Source organism: Ptychodera flava, chromosome 8 (genome assembly GCF_041260155.1).
Source record: "Ptychodera flava strain L36383 chromosome 8, AS_Pfla_20210202, whole genome shotgun sequence".
In the NCBI taxonomy this organism is placed as follows: Eukaryota; Metazoa; Hemichordata; class Enteropneusta; family Ptychoderidae; genus Ptychodera; species Ptychodera flava.
In genome coordinates this window covers 39776192-39798634 of record NC_091935.1, presented here as the reverse complement: position 1 = coordinate 39798634, position 22443 = coordinate 39776192, and the positions used below count along the sequence as shown (strand labels likewise).

Genomic DNA, 22443 nt, shown 5'->3' with positions numbered 1-22443 from the left:
TACTTTTGTAATGTAAAGATTCCATATTACCTTTGACGAATCGTCAAACTAGATATGTAAAATTTAACTCATTGTACGCTTGAAATACGTCACCACACGTGTAATAGCAGCCATTTTGAACTTTGTATGCGAGAGACGTACAGCGTAACGGGGATTGTTGTGAAACACAAATCTTGAGAAAACCGAAAATCTATCAACCAATATGGCAGAGGGAGCACAGTGAGTATCCTTATACGCTACTGATCCACAGTTACAATTTGGAGAAACGTAAAAGATCATCTACCTTTACATTTCCGAATATAGTGTTTGCGATTCAATACTCCCCGAGTTTCAATTTTACATTGTCATTGTGCGAGCGAAGCGTTCTTCCTAACTGGCGTACCGAGTTTTACATTAGTTTGTCCAAAGGAACTGTAATCTTCTTGTTCGGATCTGTTTGATATACCTTTCAATAGTTTATTCTGTTTCACAAAATATGCTTTTAAACACGTAATAAGCAATAGTGTTTGTTTGGTTTCGCCCTGTCTCGCTTGGATTTGGCGTTCCAGATAAATTCAGCATTGTGTAGCATATCAGCTGATCGTAAACTCTCAATATCACCACTCTTAAGAAAACACTCGACGGCAATTTAGTTCACTAGCGTTGCTCTTGAAACCATTATAATGCCTTTCTTCTAACGTCTAGATGAAATCATCTAAAATCTGTATGGATTTCTGATTGTTGACGCTCTTATTCAAGCTCTGAAGCTCCAATTTTGCTACATCATCCACGTCCGCCATCACAGCTGATCGTTAAACCAATCACGAAAATGGAACGCTCGAGCATAAGTTCGATCATCAGTTTAAACAGAGAAACGCATATCCAGCAAATGTTCAACCGTACACCACAGATGGAAATTAATTCGTAATTTTAATGGAAGCACGATTCGTCAAATATGGTATTTCATGACGAACACAACTCCAATCTAATTTGTAAACAAATGCCTTTTCAGTACTATGAATAGGTATGATATGTGTGATCTTCTGCCATATTGTAATGTAAACGTATGTCGATAACAGCAGTTAGCCCCTGTTTTTCTCTACCACTGAACCATTGTTATCATATAATTGGAAGTGGATAATTTCTGGCATGCATCAAGTTCTGAAAGAAGACATGCACAGTAACTCCTGATTTTTGTTCTTGAATATTTGGGAAGGACCTTTGCAAAATAAAAGAACTTGTTATAATTAAAACATTGCATCTAATTCAACATTGTTTGACCCAGTGGTCGCACTGCATCATTTGATACCATGAGTCAAATCCATAATATTAAACCCAAATTTTACCCAAATTCCCTATAATGAGGTCCACAACCAGCATCAATAATGATAGTAACAATGGATTTAGGCCAAGCCATTTTGGTGAAAGGGTAAATATAATGAACAATTTTGCAAAGTGTGAACTTTCTCATCATGCGTTTAAAGAGTTTCATACACGATGGCATTATCAGGGAGGGGATTTTCTCCCTTAATCAGAAAGTTTAGGGAAAATTTCACCAGTTCATGTGTTCTTCTTGTCTCTAAGGTGTGACTGGCACCATTTCATTGGGGGGGGGGCTGGTCCCACCTTGACAAATTGCTAGGGGGTGCCATCGTGTCAATAGAGGGGGAATCCCCTATCCCCCTCACTAGATGAAACACTGCTTTTAACATTGTTCAACCCCTTCAGCAATTTGTTGTTGACAAGGGGCAATGATGAAAATGTACAATATTTTTGTTTAAATATGGTAACCCTGCAAAAGGGCCATTCAGATTTTAGACGAGAAATGGGAGGAATATGGATAAGAAAGTGTAGCACAATGCTAATGTGAAACTGACTGCTCACTGACTGTAGGCAGGCAGACATAAACTTATTGATAAAGTTTAATTCTATGGGTATGACCCAACACAAAATTTTGGGGAAATAAAACTGCCCTTATGTATTAATTCACTGAATACTAGTGAATGATTAAGAGTCATGTTTATATTATCGCAGTGACATTTACTGTTTAGTTTGTGTTTATAAGCACTGTATAACACAAAACTACAGCAGATTTTTATGATAATGTACATCTGAAAACAGGAAATTTTATTGAGTATGGTTGAAACCCTTCTTTTTTGGTTAATTCCTCAAGTTTTAACAGCTTTGTAATTGATGTTAAGTGTTATCAATGTGTAGTAAATGTCAGTGAGAATGTAATACTAATTTCAACGTTTTAATTTTACAGCAAACAGAATTCAGATGACTTGGCCACTGCCATTCTCAAGCAAAAATCAAGACCAAACAGACTGATTGTTGAAGAGGCTGTCAATGAAGACAATTCTGTTGTATCTATGTCACAGGTAAAGACTTCCTATTCTCCCATGATGTCTGATTAGATCTGCAGATTCATAGTATGTGTCTCGAAAATCAAATACTTATACTCTTGCTCAAAATTTCCTCAATGGAACTTTAACCATCCTCTTTAAAAATAATGTATAAAAGTAAAAATCACAGGTCACCCAGCAAAGTTTGGTACCAGAGAAACAAATTACCTAACATTTACTGATATTTGAAATTCAAAATGGCCAATATCTGGGTGTTAACTCTATGGGCAAAAAATAAAATTTCCATTTTGGAAGAACTAAAACTGAAGAATTTTCTTCCTCAAAGAGCTTTGAAATGAGCCCCCACAAGTGGTTGATCAGAACAGAATTGTAAAAATGTGAGAGGTCAAATATCACAGACGTGTATTATGTTATGAAATAGCAACAAGCATAGTTGAATCCATGTCAGTGCATTCATTATTTCATTCAACTTATTACAATAATGCACTCTTTTTTTCACTATGAATTAGCATGAACTTGTTTCCATTCTGTTTTCACAGTTGAAGATGGATGAGCTACAGCTATTTCGTGGTGACACAGTTCTGTTGAAAGGCAAGAAACGTCGGGACACAGTGTGCATTGTACTTTCAGATGACAGAGTGGCAAATGACAAGATCAGAATCAATCGTGTGGTCAGGAATAATCTGCGAGTGCGTCTTGGAGATATTGTCAGTGTTCAAGCCTGTCCAGATGTCAAATATGGGAAGAGAATCCATGTTCTCCCAATTGATGACACAGTTGATGGACTGACTGGGTATGTGAAAGTTTCTATTCATTGACCAGTGTATTCACCAGAAAACTGGTTAAACGCACTGATTGAAGTTGTTAATGGTAATGTTATCAATGGTAAAGATATAATTACTATATAATTACATGTACAGATGGTTAAAGTTAGAAAATACAACTTTATTTCAAAGTATGCAAATTATCAAGTCATGCAGAATAGCTTTTCATTATTTTAAAGTTTTTAAAAGACCAGGCTTTTACAATTCATGAGTACCAAAGAAAATTAAATGTATGGCTTGACAGTGTTGAAGGAGTTTAAGTTCAAGTGAAGCAGCTGAATGGAAATTCGAAATATGAACATGGTAGATGACGACTGCAAATAATTGCTAAGGCCATAGAGAAAAAACAAGTGTTCCTCGCATATGTTTGGCAAAGCTATAGAGGCAGCAATTGAAAGTGTTTTTATGTTTTTATGAGCCAGCAAAATGTCCCACTAGTTACATATACTATACATAGTTATTATAGCCTTTTATTTTACAAATTGTCCACAATTATTATAATTAGAGGCATCACATATACAGGAAGTGTTGATAGAAGCATTAAGCATTTCCACATGCTCACAGAAGAAAACAAAAACTGTAAACATATACGTACCAAAAATGCCCTGAAAGCAAAACATTTGCATTACTGTCTTCTTAACATCCTCAAAGTGGGGTTTAATGTTTGAGCTTTTTCATTTGTCATTTGTCCAATTTTATATGCGTACATACACCACAACAAAAAACACATTGAACATGACAAATTTCATGTTGAATTTGCGACAGACGGACACCTCAAACCAAGCTTTCACATAGAAGCAACCACGTGTTTTTCATTGTGATAGTTATTGTGCTTTCAATGCACTCCTCATTCAAATGGATGTACGTTTTATCAAATGTCAAAGACTTATGGAACATATTCCCGAACGGTCATGTATCTAGCTATGTCTTCTGAACTAATTGTCAACCGTCACGTAAAATGCAGATGATCAAATTAATACTCCGAATTAATACTCATGAAGCACTAATCTTAATGAAACACAGGGATATTATTGCTGACAAACAGCAAGCACAAATAATTGCAGTCTTGAAGAGTAAAAACATTTCAAACTAAGTAGAAGTGTCAATTCTTAGGGACAATTTATTTATTCTTCCTTGCCTAAAAGAAAATTTCTTTGCTCTGTCACAGCAATCTGTTTGAAGTATACTTGAAGCCATACTTCCTAGAGGCATACAGACCAGTTCGTAAGAATGATATATTCCTTGTGAGAGGTGGAATGAGAGCTGTAGAGTTCAAAGTGGTGGAAACAGATCCTGCACCCTACTGCATTGTGGCTCCTGACACTGTCATTCATTGTGAAGGCGATCCAATCAAACGTGAGGTATGTAGCACATATATTGCTTTACCTTTTCCTGTAATATGCATCGAAAAATTACAAAATGTGCAAGAATATTTGTGTTTAAGCAAGATCATGAAAGTGAATTGTTTTCAACTTTATGAGACAAACTCAAGTTGATCTGAGTTTTATTTTCTTAGACTGCTTGCTCATACAATTTCATGATAACATTACAGGAAGAAGAAGAGTCATTGAATGAAGTTGGATATGATGATATCGGTGGTTGCAGGAAACAACTCGCACAGATCAAAGAGATGGTAGAACTACCACTGAGACATCCAGCACTCTTCAGAGCCATTGGTGTTAAAGTAAGTCTCTGCTTAAAACCCTGCCATGTTACTTCAGGTCTTGACTGCAGTGGATGACCTTAATTAACCTTTATCCTGCCAAGTTCAAGTTTTGTAATCAGGTCAAATTGGTGAAAACTACTTAAGCACAACATGTCCCGTAGGGTGCATTTTAACATATAACGTGAACATTTTAAGGCCTCTGAAAACAGAGATAGTGTAAACAGGATTTATGTGCACTAAAGCGCTACAAGCCAAGTGGGTGAAAATACATATTTTTTGGCTTAATACCACTTTTTTACTGACATGACAGATGGGGAAGTGATACTGCTTGGCAGGAAAAGGAATAATTTTACTTAGTTTCATGACATATTGTCAAACCAAAGAGTAAATGTCAATCATAACAATACCAATCATGCTAATTTCAAAACAAGTTAAGTACCTATTAATACATGCAAGATTTTACATCTGTCCATTCTATGTATAGGAGTTCAATGAAAAATATCTTTATTTTGATCTAATAATGCAGATACTTTTTCAAAGGTAGTCTGTGTGCTTCATATACATTGTAAGTCAGTAGAGACATTTTCAGTCCCCTTTTCAACCACCAATTGCATATTATCAATGACATGGCCTTTGAATAACTGTTTATAGAGATGTTCAATCTTGCATAAAAACACTAGTCTGCAAACTACTCTTTTGTCAAGTAAGATTCCAGGACCTGTTTCACATTTATTGTACATCATTGAGTGTGTCGGTAATGTCTATATATTGTGTTTATTTCATGTGTAGCCACCAAGAGGTATCATGTTGTATGGACCACCAGGAACAGGTAAAACATTGATTGCCAGAGCAGTAGCCAATGAGACAGGTGCATTCTTCTTCCTAATCAATGGTAAGTCATCTTTGTGTGTGCTTTCAATGTCACTGCTTGCTGGTGTGACATAACATAAAGAAACACAACAATAGCCATGTCCTTGCTGCCAGTGCTGTGGATGTGACCTTATAGTGCCTCCAGCTAGAATGGTTTTCTTTTAAATCACTGCAGTTCTTTTCAAATTTCATGGCTACACAGTATTTACATTGTAGTAAGCACCGCTTAGTGTTTGTTTGGCGAAAATAGGAATTCACTCTTGGTTTTTGTGATTTACTTGACAATGAAGTAGAATGTCAATGCAATCATCCACATTATCACGTTATCTTTCCCCTAAATATCGTAGCATTTAATATACATGTAAATAATGAAATTGTTTGTATTGTGTGTAATTTCATTGAAATCAGGGCAATTCCAACAATATGAAAAATGTTGAATATCAGGACAACTCTCACAAATTTACTGTACTGTGATTTACTGAAACAGGTCCGGAGATAATGAGCAAGTTAGCCGGTGAATCGGAATCCAATTTACGTAAAGCCTTTGAAGAAGCTGAAAAGAATTCCCCTGCCATCATTTTCATTGATGAGTTAGATGCCATCGCACCAAAAAGAGAGAAGGTAACTTATTTAGAATTATTTTCTGTGTGAACCTTGGTTATGATTCTTACTCTGACCCAGTATGGCAATGGCTTAAACTTGGAATTGGAGTGTACCATGGTATACACAAAACCATGTGTGTAAAATGGGCAAAGAAGTATGGGTATTTCCACACACATTCCTACATATGGGTGTGTACTGCCGTACAATCTCTTGGGTGTACTGAGTCTGCAGAACACCTGACGTTGTTGTTCTCAAGAACAATCTTTTTTTCAACGCTGACAGTCATTTGATTGAAATCAGCTCTATGATTTTATTCATACTTTGTGCAAGGACAGTACCTATGCTAGCTTTGTGTAAACCTTTCCAATGCAATCCAATGTGGCATGGTACAAAGAGGAATTTATTATTGACGAAGACCTGGAAAAATATTTTGATTCAGACTGTCGTTTGACACTTGCTCACGTTTTTCCACAGACACATGGTGAGGTAGAAAGACGTATTGTCTCTCAGCTTCTTACTTTGATGGATGGGTTGAAACAGAGATCTCATGTCATCGTCATGGCAGCAACAAACAGACCAAACAGTGTGGATCCTGCTCTCAGGAGATTTGGTGAGTTTTCTGTGAAATGTAGTATAACCAAATAGACAATATCAGATATGTGGATTGGCCCAGTCACTTTGCCCTGCTCCCCTCTTTTTCCTTTAAAGGCAGAGATATTATGGGCAGGGTGTAAGTTTACATTGCCTGTTTCTATGATTTGAATCCTTTGTCATTTGTTCTCCTTTGTAATTTGTTTGATTTGTTAATTTGATGAGAAATAAAGCCAATAAAAACCGTACCCCTTTTAAGTTATTCCTCATCTTTTCATATTGGTAGAGAGGTGAAGAAAATAATTGTTAATAATTGTTATTCAACATATCCAAGCACATATGTTCAGCTGATTTTCAGTACCTCTATTAGCTTTACCATCCCTTGAGGTGTAAGTTGTCCCTTAAGCATAAGTTCCACACAGGTATTTGTATGATGTGGCATTGATATCAACATTTTATCATATAGGAGTTTAGATGTCTCAAGGGATAATTTCTCAGAACTCAGCATTGTAAATTAGTTACATCATGATTAGATTCTGTCAACTCCTACACATCATTGCTATAAAGATGTAAATGGTTGTAGACAACATCATAGCAAGGGCCCTGTAGACTGTGAAATGCATCTTGCACACTGTTTTTCAGACATACATTTAATTCTGAGATGGTTGTAAAAGCCAGATTGCCGGACATTTGTACCAGAAGTGACTTCGATTTTGGCCTGGTCAAATCTTTCCGTCACTCTGACTTTGGTAGAAATTGTCAATAACTTCCTGGTAAAGTAATTGTCTGTAAATACAAAAGACTGGCACATTACCTACATTGTATGTGCCCTTTGACAAAGTCAGAGCAAGCAAAGCTGTGAGCAGAGCTGTAACCACATAGAACAATAAGTTAACCTGAAATCATGCTTAGATCTTCCAAAGCAAAGTCGGCAAAATTAAAGGACACAAAACAAAGTTTTTGGTGTCAAAGAGTGTTAAGTAACAAAAATGTGTAATTTAACTTGCTAAACACGCTTGATAATTTTGGTCAGCCTTTTTCACATATGTGGTGTTCTACATGAAACAAATTTGGCCATGCTAAATGAAGGCTTGGTTTTAGTTGTTGGTACAGGTGATTTGGACTAAAACTGAACAGAATTAAGTGGTGCATTCTAATTTAAGGAGGATTGATATTAAAATACAACACATGTTAGGTTAACGGAAGCACGGCAAATCATCTCTACAAGATGTCAGATTTTGTGGAATTCACTACTTCAAACAATTTTGTCACAACATTATCCTGTGCTTGCAGTGCTATTCAGTAATATGTGTGCTAACAGATGTGAATATTCATGAAATAAAATACTTGATTGATGTTTAAGTTTCATTTTTTTGTGCAGTCAGAAGTAACAACTACATTTTTGTGTCAGTTATATACAATATGATTATAAGACAGTTGTAACAGATGATCTGTATAGTTCTCCGTACTCACAAATTTATGTACTCTGAGACCAACAGGGCATTGTAGGCTGTATGTTGTTTGTAAAGAATGATTTGTAAATGCCAGTGTAGCATTTATAATTTGATGACAGTTTTCCATTATCTAACTGAAAGGTTAAGTGGTTGTCACATGTTATGTATTTTAATGTAAAAGGCAAATCATGTCACTTTATGACTCACCTTGGCTGTATCATTCACCAGGTCGATTTGACAGAGAAGTTGACATTGGCATACCGGATGCTACTGGACGGTTAGAAATTCTACGAATTCATACCAAAAACATGAAGCTTGCAGATGATGTTGATTTGGAACAGGTAAGGATTTGCAATGTTGTTCCGAGAGTAGCAATTCTACCATGCTGTGCTGTCCATTTGATGTGATTGCTATTTGTCCAGTTAAGGCATGTCAGTGACACCAAGTACCATTATTGTTCATCACAGAATAATCTGTGATCATTATCATTGCTTTTACACAGCTTTATTAGACAATTTTCTGCTTATCTCAGGGTTCATGTGTGGAATTATTTCCCAAACCTCAATAGTATTCACTCAGTTACCTGATTCTTGCACACTGTGTTCAATTGTATTATGTCACTATTGATGGCAAAAATACAGCGATATTTGGTGAGATGTGAAAATAACAGCGCTATATTTGAGAGTTAGCACAGTTAGAACACATGCAAGCTCTCATTTAGAAAAAATTCTCCCTTTTAAAGGATGGTGGTGGTCGCGCAGCGCATGCACAACTTTTTTGTGATAAACATACATTTTTTGAGACAAGTCTTCTCAACTTCCATCGGAATGAGTTTGAAGCGATCCTTCAATTTGTAAATGCCTCTGTAAGACTAAACATCATGCAACAGTAAAATATTAAGATCGTAAACAAACTTCAGTGGTGTATTTCCATTTACTTACTCATGTAAGGCTACAAACATTTAGCCATACACTCTGTATATTATGTCGCTGAGTTTACTGCACACAGTCAACGTGAACAAATGGGGTTTGATCGCATGCGGTGATGTTGGTTGTACACAATGCTATGTACAGTACAGCAATAAAACATCACTAAAATGATCAACATTGTATATATATTTAGACCAGCAACAAGCAGAATGCCTCACACAAAAATTACACACCATGATTGGCAAGCAAGAGCAGGACATGGGACATGCTGTTGCATCGATAAGGGAGAATGGTCACCGCGTTGACCATAGACAGTAGTTCTCTACTGTCTAGTACTGTACTGTACAGCCAGGCGACTGAATTGACGCACGATCCACTGTTGATCGCTATTGCTAACTTCTTCTAGTAATACGTGGCAAGAAATTGTCAAAGACAGGAAAAAATAGACAAAGCAAGCGGGTTTTCATGGCATTTGACAGGAAAATTGCTCGGCTACGCATAGTAACCTGTTGAGAGATCCTATGACTACAGTACAACAGTCACGACAGTGATCATACAGCCTAGTGTAGGCTATTGGTGCTACACAAACTTTACCTTCTGATTGCTGGGCTGGTCTGAATGCTCATTCAAATGAGATAACCTTACAAAAAGACCTATGAAAGGTCCTTCGCTTGATACCTGTACTTGGAATTCTTGGTTGCACCACACCACGGGGGCAAACTTTGTAGTGGAGTCGGATTCTCCACAGCTGAAAAGAGCGCCATATACCCTGTTTTCTTGACATGGACGTTCACGCAGACCACGAAACAGATTCTCCTTGCTCAGTTAGTTGTCACAGCGGGCATTGCTCGGCTAGCCATAGATTTCTGTCATTTGCGTTATTGTCCGACTGGACTCCTGTTGGGCTTCTAGAAATAAAAGCTCTCGTCTTTGATGGCGATGTCATGTCATAGTGTGTGGGCATATAACATGCGTATGGGTAAGTGTTCTCAAGTACGCTCAAGCAATAATAGTAGCCAAGCCCAATTCAAGAAAATCATGATCAAATGTGATCTCAATACAGCGTGTAATTCCTGTTCAATATTCAGCAGATATTTAACTCAGATTAATTGACCTGTTATTACATGTTAACTTTGGTAAGTGGGAATGCTTGAGACAGATCGGCCGCCGTTTTACAGTAACAAGTGGGCAATATCCCAAACACTGTAATCAACCCGTAACTTTGTATGGTGTTCTTGTATATGTTTTCAAAAGGGGGAGACCCCCTCACGAGCTATGCAGCGCGACGACCACCGCCCTTTAAAGTTCTAATTTTAGTATACTGAATCTGTAATGATATACAGGGCTAATAAGACTTGCTGGACAGTTTCCTACATCAGTGTTTTTGCTAAGGGCTGTAAGCAGTTAAATGTTACCGGGGTTCCAGTCATTTTACCAAGGTTCCCCTTGGTATATCAATGCCATCAGATGAGGGGACAGTAGAAATGTTACTTGGGTACCCAAATCATTTACAAATATTCCCCAATCTTAGCAAAAACACTGTACATGATAGGTTTTCTCTTTTACAGCACACACAAGTTTTATAGAGAACAGTAGACAGAGGCCAGTGACTCATTCAAATGTTTAGGTAGAACACACAAACATACAGCCTGAAGTTATCAGGAAAACGATGGGTAGACTGAAGCCAATCTTGTCTTTGTAGAGACACATAGATATATACTATCAAATGAGTTGATGTAGTCACTCAAAAAAGGAGGTGTCTGTCAACAGATACAACACTTGGTTTTGACCATTTCATTCCATATATACACAGGTGATATCAAGTGAACTGATCAAAATCTTATGCTATACCTGTCACTGGGAGTGGTGTATTGCTTTGATATTACATGTACTTGTGCTGTAGCAGAAGAGAGTGTGGTCCTCTCAATGTAAACCATCTATTATGTGTGTTTTTGATAGGTTGGCAATGAGACTCATGGTCACGTTGGTGCTGATTTGGCAGCCCTGTGTTCAGAAGCAGCTTTGCAACAGATCAGAGAAAAGATGGATTTGATTGATTTAGAAGATGAAACTATTGATGCTGAAGTGATGGACTCATTGGCAGTTACAATGGACAACTTCAGGGTAAGTTACAACTTTCTCTTTTGGATGCTTTCTCAGATTACAGTATACTTTACAAACATGTTCTATTCTCACTGATAGTAATTACCATTAGGGGAGTACAGATGATTTCCAAAGTAAAGGGATTGCATGCTACAAAAGTAGCTTGAGTGAAACTCATGTTTCTTGCTACCCTTCAATAGCACAATCAATACTGAATGTGGCTGATCTGCTTAAATATCTTCCATGTAAGCAGGTTGAATACCTGAACAATGAATGTGTAAGTTGTAACCACTTATTTCAACCAAAAGTAAAGCTTTCATTGGTGGGTTTCTCAAGTTTGATGTCTTGGTTGTCAGGCTGATGTTCCCTGTATACATTTTACTCTCCATTGATCACTTATGCAACTCTCACTCACACACGGATGTGTAGTAATTCTTTGTTTTCATATTTAATCTTACTGTACACTACTCAGCTGCAGTAAATACAGTTTGTTGATATGCATTGAAGAATGTGTGTCAATGTGGTGATACCAGGAATGTGAAATAGTGTCTGCAAAGTGGAGACATCACCCTAAACAATATCACGATGAGTAGCAGCTATAGAAAAACTAGTGTGTATCTGTAATGATGAATATTTTATTCCCACATTGACCTGTACATCTTACCATGACACCATACTTGTTTTTCAGTTTGCGTTGTCAAAGAGCAGTCCCAGTGCACTCCGTGAAACAGTTGTAGAGGTACCAAATGTCACTTGGAGTGACATTGGAGGATTAGAGAATGTCAAGAGAGAGCTCCAGGAACTTGTGCAATATCCAGTGGAACATCCAGACAAGTTCTTGAAATTCGGAATGACACCAAGCCGTGGTGTCCTCTTCTATGGTCCTCCAGGTTGTGGTAAAACTTTACTGGCAAAAGCCATCGCGAATGAATGTCAAGCCAACTTCATTTCCATCAAAGGTCCTGAATTGCTGACAATGTGGTTTGGTGAATCTGAAGCCAATGTCAGAGATGTCTTTGATAAGGTAAGTATTGTCTTATCCTTAGGCTTTAATATCATCTTGTTCATTACTTTATATATGTGAATATGTATGTTCCATTTGAAAGGATTGACACGTCACTTTTGCATGCTCACCCATGCAACATGAAACCTAGGCATTTTACCCAATTTTCTTAACACCCAACCTTTTAACAATTGGTATTACCAAAATCTAGAGGTAAAAGGTTTAAGAAATGTAATTTAAGTGCTACATCAACCTGTATAGCGATTCACTTGCCAACAGAATAGATCATTTTATAATTTTGCAATGTATCCATTTAAAAGCCATTCCAGTGTGTAGCACAAGAAAAGTGATTTTGTATTTCACAAGTTCCTGCGCGCAGCCAAACAGTGCAGTGACAATGTGTAGTGACAATGTTTAAATCTGGTAAATACGCTATTATTTTTACAGGCTCGTCAAGCAGCTCCCTGTGTGTTGTTCTTTGATGAATTAGACTCCATTGCAAAGTCTCGTGGTGGCAATGTTGGTGATGGTGGTGGAGCTTCTGATCGTGTTATCAACCAAGTACTCACAGAAATGGATGGTATGAGTAACAAGAAGAATGTATTTATCATTGGAGCCACAAACAGGTCAGTGATATCAGCCACTGTTTCCTTAGTAATTTGAATGTGATGAAAGATGATTTTTCTAGCAATTCACAGAGTGTAAGACAAACTTGAGAATTACACTTCACATCTTAACTGAGTAGGTTTCTCTTGGCTGTACTTACTAAAGACAGGTTGGAAGATAGGTGGTTCTAATCAAGCATTTACAAAAATGGCACCATAAGTAAAATTTGAAAGCTATTCTCAAAATTGTTGCATGTATTTGTTATTCATAGTTCAGTCACTCTTATCTAACAAGCTTGCATTTCTCCAATCAGGCCTGACATCATCGACTCTGCCATCCTACGTCCAGGTCGTCTTGATCAACTCATTTACATCCCACTGCCTGATGAGAAATCCAGAGAATCTATCCTACAAGCAAACCTCAGGAAATCTCCTGTATCCAAGGATGTCGACTTGGCGTATCTTGCTAAAGTAACTCATGGGTTCAGTGGTGCAGATCTGACTGAAATTTGTCAGAGATCTTGCAAACTGGCCATCCGTGAGAACATTGAAGCAGAAATTCGCAAAGAAAGAGAAAGAGCGCAAAACCCAGACCTTGATATGGTATGTAGCTTTCATTTGTGTTGTATTTTGTATCCATCAAACACACAATTTGTGATGAACGACTCTCTTTTACTGTTTTACCATGAAATGCCTTCTCCAGCAAGTTACTCAATCTTCACTTGGAAATTTCAACAAGCTATTTACGTATACAAGGCACATACAGCAAATTGTGTTCAATCTCAGTGGTGGGCATGTAGGCTACCAAAAGACTAGCTCAACCAAGCTGTTTACTTGATGTATTTCCACACTAGCCAATGAACACACACCCTGCTATGTATGAAATACCACGCACTGAGCTGGTGGGCACACATTCTTTTGATATTAAATGTTCCATAGCTGTACCAAAATCAAAAGAAAGGGCACAATACTAATGAGGACATTGTCTGATGGTAAGACATCATCTGCTGTAGAAATACTACACTTGCCAGGTCAGCAAAGGTTAAGTGATAGTTTACTTTTGTGGCTAGTAAGTTGTACTCATTCAAAACATATGTCGCTGAAAAGTAGGGGAGATTTGGTTAGGCTGTAGTTTTTGTATTGTATCCATAGGTGGTTGCACAGATGCCTGATGGGACATTGAAAAGTGCAGATTAAGGCCAGGCTGGGCTCCTTACTAAATGTCTTGATTGTTATTATATCTCCCACCTCTTGTAGTATTACTGTGACCATTGACACTCAAGATTCAGAAATGTGTTATCAGTATGATTGGATGCTACTTTCCTTGGAACAAAAAGAAATGTAACTTTGAAGTTGTAGTGACTTGGTATTTTTTGTGAATTAAGTGTTCAACTATACACACCAAACACTTCAGTTCTAGAATGTGTACAGTAAAGGATGCCTTGACGGAGTTTTGAATCTTGAGACCTACTGCGTCAAAACCAGAAATCTCAATATATCATGTTTATATTTTGATGCTAATCTCAATACAGGAAGTTGAAGAAGAAGATCCAGTGCCAGAGATTCGTCGTGATCATTTTGAAGAAGCCATGAGATTTGCACGTCGTTCTGTCACTGATAATGATATCAGGAAATATGAGATGTTTGCACAGACTTTACAACAAAGCAGAGGAATTGGCACAGGTTTCAGGTCAGTGATTAAGTCATAACCAATCTTTTAGAGAAATTCCCAATGCAATTATATAGTACTGCAAATAATGTATTGTGTACCCTCAGCATTTAAGGCAAAACTAAAGGATTTAATGAGCACAGGTGTCTTAATGCTGGCAATGGCTCCTGCAGCACATGTTTGTACATGTACAGCTTGCTTTGTACTGTAGGGGTTCAGTATTACTTTAACATCTTACAATCTATAATACGAAGTCAGGCAGATTTGAGTCTATGGTCTCAAAGTTTGATACAATTACCGTCTAGAAAAACATGGGTGTGCATAGAATTTTGAAAAATGTTTTGCCAGATTTGGTCTGTTCAAATTTTAACAAAATTACAAAGTGGACTCTTGCTGTTTCATATTGTTGACTGAGGCATCCATCCCACTTCATTCTATACGGTATAGAAGGGTATCCAGTGTACAAACTCCATAAAGATGTTGTTTTTACATTGGTACAACCTGAAACTTTTCCAAACTTTGCAATCTCATTTGCATGTCTATGATTTAAGAAATCATGCATGGGAATGCTCAGAGTTATATCATTGTCTATTCATTCACAAATGAAATCATGAAAATTCATGTTTTCAAGCACATTGGATTTTACCTTGCAATAGTTGCTCAGCAATTGAATCCTTTGGTATTGACTCAAGATTTTTGTACTTGAATCAATTTCCTCAAGTCAAACCTACAGTACAACAAAACATGTACATTCAAACCTGTGTATTATGGTCAGGCAAGAGATCAAGGAAAAGTCACCTCTATATGGAGGTGGCATTTTTATAGAGGTTGGATGTTGAATTACTTTGGGTTTAGTTGGTGAGTGATGAATTTAGGAAAAGATAACAGTAATAATAAATTCCTATATTATGAATCTCTTGAAAATCATGATGCGTGCTTTGAATTTCTGAAGCAATTGTGATAAAGACGTAAACTCAGTTAAAATAGACTTCTTGCCTTCAGTTAGAGCAGTTATGTAGAGAGGTCATTCAGAGTCAGATAAGTTGACCACTATACACAGGTTTTGTACCTGGTAATTAGATGAATTATGTGTGGCCGCAAGGGAGGTGGCTGTTCTATAGAGGGTATTTTATATATGAAGTGTTTCAGGACTGACACAAGGTGACCTCTTTTTTGAGAAGCATCTCTGTAAGGGTAACCACCCAGACTATAGACATGATACATTTATGTGAGTTAAAGTCAGCATAGAGCTGCTGATAGAATCAGTGCATTAGTGTGTGTGTCTGTGTGAGAGAGATCAACAATTCATTAGTGATTTCTAGTGCTACATTGCAGTATGAACATGCACTTCATGAAATCAGCTGTACTGTGTCACACACTTTTATGTAAGACAATGAAAGGTTAGGTTGTACATTATCTCTGTACTGTCAGTATAGGTAGTCATTGACATCAAAAGTAATAAAGTTGATTTTTTCTTAAGTCTGGGATGTTTTCTACAAGTGCAATATTTTGATGTCTATGAACTAAGTGATATGTTATGGTATTCATGTACTAACTAATGCCATTATCCATTGTTTTCAGATTCCCAGATTCCCAACAGGGTAGTAGCGATGGTGGTCAGGGTGGTTCTGGAAGTGGCAACGATCCCAATCTCTTTGCTGACAATGGAGATGATGATTTGTACAACTGAAAATCAATGTGACTTCTGATTACCTTTTTTTTTTGTTTAAATTATTATCATATTCGCCCTTAAATACACAGACAACCAGCAATTGCGTTACAACTTGTGGAGAATAGTTGACGCAACTGGTATCCGTGACTCATCTCTACAGGAATGAACCCTAGTCATTGAACAATCATATAAATTAATTATTTCATAGCACGCTTTCTGTATTTCCGACGGCGATACTCTAACGATGTGAGGAATAATTTTACATGAAAATACTCTACTATGAACGATTGACATATTGCCAAGTCACTGTAGTTTTTCAGCAGTGCGTGGCCGACGACTTGTATCAGTGTGTACATTCTGGTAATACTGATAAAATGTAAATTTCCTGAAAGATTGCATACCGTTCTTTAGCTCGAAAGATTTTATGACATGAGAAAAAACTTTTCAACATAAGAAATTCCTTTGTTCTATATTAAGTTTTCAGTTTCAAGAAAAAAAACTAGTTTAGTAAATTGTCTACACACACTGTGTTAAGTTTGACATGAATTTTATTGTAAAGTGAAGAGGTGTATCTGATAACATATACAAGTTTAAAATGTTGAATTTTTCCATCCCTCTATAGTATGTGTTGTGAGCAGATTCTACTGATAAGCATAGAATTGGGGATGAAAAAGATCCACTCATTCAGATGTTAGACTCTTTGAAGTTAAAGATGATGAGTGTCCAATGTTTGGTCGATGTCCATTGTGGTTGATCTAAATGTTGTACTTTTCTATAATTACTGTGTGTACAATGAAATGATTTATTAAAAGCTCTAAAACTACATGTGATATTGTCAGTGGTATTTATTGAGTGACATCATATGTCAAGTTATATTCTGCTGGTAGAGGACACTTTGATGCGTGTTATTTTTGTGGTTATATCCATGTCAGAGTGAGAACATTAGCTTTACATTTGTGTCAACATTAGACATGAGTCAATCAGAATTTCAACTGTGAAAACTATTAGCTATCATTCTGGGATATTACTGTCAAAATAATGATATGTCACAAAGGTAGATTAAATTTAATCAACACAAGTCAGTGTCTTCTACCACAGATTCTAATCAGTCACAATAACTAAGGTGTGCATCAAGTTAAGTGTCAATTTGTGTCAACCATCTGAAAGTTAATGACATTATATCAACACCCATCCAGATGTCTTTGATATTGACTCATTGAATTTTGGCATGTGAATAGCATTACGAGTTCAAGTCCGTATGAATTCATTAACCTCATAGTCATTTGATATGGTGGTTTCAATTGGGTTCCAACTCACAACATACTGCACCTAGTCACTGTATTATATTCATTTCACCTGTTTATGTAATGGTTTGACCCATGCATGGCACAAATTACCTGATCTTTTGGGTCCAATTGCTCTTAGTATGCACTCTGACATCTGTCTCACCCCTCGTACATTTACCGTTTTTCTTAAACTCAACAAGTTTTTCCAATCCCTCTATTCCTAAAAACAAACTATGATTCATATTTTATTTAAACTGATGAGAATGTGGTGAAGGTGTACATTTGTGGTTCATTTTGACAAAAAAATACATAAATAGAGATATAGCTTATCGGACCTACCTAGAAAACACGTCTTACTTGCTAGAACCACCAGTTATATATCTAGCCAGGCTACAGGTCTTTTCGTCTGACTCACTGGTGATGTATGTATGTTTACTAGGCTTGTCTTTTACCTCCGGGTTTGCGATAAAATCTATGAGTTGGGGGTTAGGTCCCTTGCTGGAACCCCGGTGGTGGCACTATCGGGGGAAATGGGTACCCAAAATCAGGGGGAAGGGTGTTTTTAGCTCACATTTGGTATACCAATGTGAGGTTATCGTATATGTTGAAGTTGGTGGCGTCTGTATGTATATATGTATGTATGTGTGTACGTATAGTATGTCTGTCAACATCAAAAACTCACGAACCGCTGCATTCTTTAGCTTGGTATTTGGTGTGTGGATGCATCCTGGGCTATAGATGGGATTTTGTTCAAATGAAGTTTGCATTTCCCAAATTATGCAAATGAGGTTAAAAATGTGAAAATGGTCAAAAATTAATAACTCAAGAATCACTGTTTTGATTGCTTTGAAAATTAGTGTGCTAGTACCTTAGATGGACCTTATACAGTTATATGTACCGGTATATCATGAAGATATCTTGAATTTTGTATTTTTGCCGAATTTGGTTATTTTTCTCATTTTAAGTAAAAATTCTTCTCTGAAACCGCTGGCCTAATCGCTCTGAAATTTCGGTTGGATATTTGCAAGGGTGTTACCCTTCTAATTTGTTAAAATTACGACAGAATTGGCAAAATTACCATTTTTGGGCAATTTTGTCATTTTAGTCATAAAATCGTAAAAATCTTTTTTCTTTAAAACTGCTGGACTGACAGCTTTTATATTTGATGTACAGATGCCCAGGGATGACAATAGTTGAATATGTGGAAATTGTCCTGAAATACGCAAATTCGTATTTTTAATACAATTTTGTCATTTTCCATCAAGAAAATGTATTTTTACGACAATTTTGTCATTTTTGGTCAAGAAAAGTTGTTCTCAAAACCTACTTGCCTGATAGCTTTGCAATTTGGTATAAAAGTTCCGAAGGATGCTTTTAGTTAGATAAATCTGCTCAAAGTGTTTGGAAACCCCCAAAATTTTTATAATTTAGGTAATTTTCTCAGTCTGTAACCTTAAATGACCTTTACCAACCCATGATATGTTGTGAGACAGTGTTTAAGGCTGTGAAGATAATTTTGTCATATTTAGTATCAATTTCTAGTGAAATTTGATCCAGAAAACAAAGCTAAAGTTATTTTTTTCATTGCGGACAAATTTGTTGAGAAATCCCAGATTAGGGGTATCTTGAAATTCTGTCTAACGAGCACAGATGCCCATGCTCTTTGAGAGTGTCACCGCCGGAACCAAAATTGACCGTTCTCTGTAACAAAGTATCAACTGCATGTAAAACAATGTCGTTATGCTACAGGAAAATCCTGTTTCGAATTTAAGCAGATTCCTAAAAGTTCAAATTGTTGTTTATCAGTCAATACAAGGAAAAGTAAACAGGGAGAAGTATGTCACAGAGTAATCATCGACACGTTTAATGCATTTCTTGTCTTTCCTCCTCCAAATGCAAATGAAGGAAGTCGAATAATGACACAGACAGATTTAATCTTCTTACAGTTCAAATATTTTTGTTAACTTTTGCTTTTTCATTTTCGTTTCTTTGTAAAAAAAAATACATTTTTAATAAAAATTGACTTGAAGAGGAAGGATGGTTATGATCCGATGTACCGTTGGATCGCATGGTTGAAGGTTCTATCCACCCATCCATCCATCCATTCATCCAATAAACCAACCATCCATCCATCCATCCATCCATCGACTCACCCATCCGTCCATCAATCCGTCCGTCTGTCCGTCCGTCCACCCACCCACCCACCCACCTACCCATCCATCCATCCATCCGCCGACCTACCCACCCACATCCATACATCCATCCACCTATCTATCTATCTATCTATCTATCTATCTATCTATCTATCTATCTATCTATCTATCTATCTATCTATCTATCTATCTATCTATCTATCTATCTATCTATCTCTCTACCAACTATCTATCTATCTATCTATCTATCTATCTATCTATCTATCTATCTATCTATCTATCTATCTATCTATCTATCTATCTATCTATCTATCTAAGAAATTGAATTAAGAGATTTAATGGCAACAGTGCTGACGATACGTTTGACCCAATGACCTTTTTTTTTTATTTTCGGCCTTCGGTATACATGTGTTTTACAACCACTATATAATTTTCTAATACAAGATATGGGAGATGTGTTCCAGTTGAACAATGGTAGATAAAGAACTGGATTTATGCTTTCTAAGCACCGCATCATACATCCTTTAATCCGTAGCAAGAAAAACCTCTTTGGCTGAACAACGTCCAGTATCAGCTCTTTGAAATAGGGTGTTGTCGCATGATATACATGTGTTTTTAGAAACGCTACGAAGACACAAACACAGGATTCCCTCGTAAGTTTACGATTTTACCACCACTCTTCTTTCAAATGTCAACAGAGCAGGCGATGAAAGAAAACATATACTTCATAGTATACTCGTGTAAGGGATGGACCATTAGACCTTGGGAGGGGGGTGGTCACAATGAAATTGTGGAAATTGTTTTTTTACTATTGTAAATTTCTGAAATTATTTTTTTCCAATTGAGATTAGCTGTGCAAATTTTTTATTTCAGGGTAAATTTTCAGATTTATGATTTTTTTTTAGTTCGTCGCTGTCTGAAGATAAAGAGGGCAAAGATGTGGTGCCAAGCACCACAAGCGGCCAAGCAAGCGGTCACGGGGGGGGGGGAGGTCAGGTCAGGACTAGAGGGGTGTCCCCCTGCTGCTGTTGGAGCTTTTGAAAAATAGAGATTAAAATGGTGTTATTTGGTGGCACTTGGGGAGTATTTTTGCAGGGGGTGGTCAGGAGGGGGTGTCTCCCTCCTGCTGTTGGAGCTTTTGAAAAATAGAGATAAAAATGGTGTTATTTGGTGGCACTTTGGGAGCATTTTTTTCGGATTACACATCTTCCTCTGAAACATGGTCTTCTTGCTCCTCAGTAGCTTCCTATAGTTTTGAAAATTGACTATTTTGGTTTCCTGGCTTCCCTTTCTACTGCGTGGTGAAATGCCTACATTCACCCCACCAAACATCATGCATATCTCATGATTTACAATTGATTTTGACAAGCTGAGAAGCTAAATAAGCTAAATAATATAGTTAAATTTGCATATTTGTGTTTTAGAGCAATTGTTGCCCTTTTTTGATCAAAACATCTATTTCTCTGTAGCAGCATGTCCAAATTGATTGGATGTGTATAGATGTGTTGAAATTTCAACATTTGTCTTTTTAGGGCAATTTATGCCATTCATGGTCAAAAAATCTGTATTCTCTGAAAGGGCTTGTCCAATTTCTTTGAAATTTGCTACACAAAAACGATTATTCATGCAGATTTATTCAGTATTTGCTATCGAGAAACTTTCAAAGTTCAACCCTTTTGTGTGTTTTTGTGTTGGGATTTGTTGGATAGATGGCATTCTACGTAGTGTATTGTTGAATGTTAAAACATGTGTTGCTGTTGTTTTTTGAGGCTGTTTTTTGAGAAAATGCCTTTTTAAAAGCAAAATAATACATAATGACTTGATATGTTGTTTATCATTATTGACGTGTTTCTAACTTGTTCACCCATTCTTGCATTCATCATTGCAATAAAATGCTGTGAAATAAATGAAACTGATGTGGCCTGCATCTGTTTACCTTGATCTTAAAAGGCAAATACAACTTTCTGTCTTGACAACCATACCATAGTTTCAATGTTTTACCTAGTGCACCTGCTTGGTTTGTACGCAGGAAACAAGTAGAAAACAGGCTCTATAATTTCATATTTTCAAGTGATCAGAATACAAAAGTCCTGAAAAGATAAGATAATCACAACTTCCAGTATAAGGGATACAGTCACTCTAAATGTATAAATTAAAATTAAAAATGTGCCTGGGGGATGTACTAAAAAATACAGAAAGTTGCTTTTTGTCGGTAAAATCTAAAAAAAATTCAAAATTTTAAAGACTTTTGCAGATTTTTTTTTTACGCCTTTGTCTTCTTATTTCTTTTTTTTTATTTTGCAAATTAGTTTGAAGATTTTTTTTTCCTAACTTTCTGCTCTGAATATTTTTTTCTTCTGTTTTTGACCACCCCCTCCCAAGATCTAATGGTCCGTCCCTAAGATGAAAGCTCTGACTGACAAATCTGAGTATCACCAGACTTCAGAGGTGTCTGCCATCATGATTGCGATTTCTCTCCATGACAACCAATATACTGTCAATGACGTATGCAAAGCAGACAAATGCATATATTTTGGGAATGATAAACGTATCTTTTGTGTTCCATTTGTTTTCATTATATTTAGAATAATTGCCTAACGACGATTTCTAAACCGTTAAGGTAGAATTGCGCCGGGAAGCTTGAGCGACGAAGGAGGCGATTTCAATGAT

The 22443-nt window shown here is 36.8% G+C and overlaps 1 protein-coding gene across 1 annotated transcript; it reads left to right on the top strand.

Moving 5' to 3' along the window:
* Window positions 1–45: 45 nt before the first annotated feature.
* LOC139139322 (transitional endoplasmic reticulum ATPase) lies at window positions 46–17159 on the top strand. The gene is made up of 15 exons (XM_070708200.1): window positions 46–219; window positions 2246–2360; window positions 2885–3138; window positions 4338–4530; window positions 4722–4853; window positions 5625–5727; window positions 6193–6326; window positions 6783–6918; window positions 8582–8694; window positions 11242–11406; window positions 12074–12409; window positions 12836–13014; window positions 13308–13596; window positions 14526–14683; window positions 16244–17159. The coding sequence occupies exons 1-15, from the start codon at window positions 203–205 to the stop codon at window positions 16350–16352; spliced, it is 2433 nt and encodes an 810-aa protein (XP_070564301.1). The 5' UTR covers window positions 46–202; the 3' UTR covers window positions 16353–17159.
* The last annotated feature ends 5284 nt before the right edge of the window (window positions 17160–22443 follow it).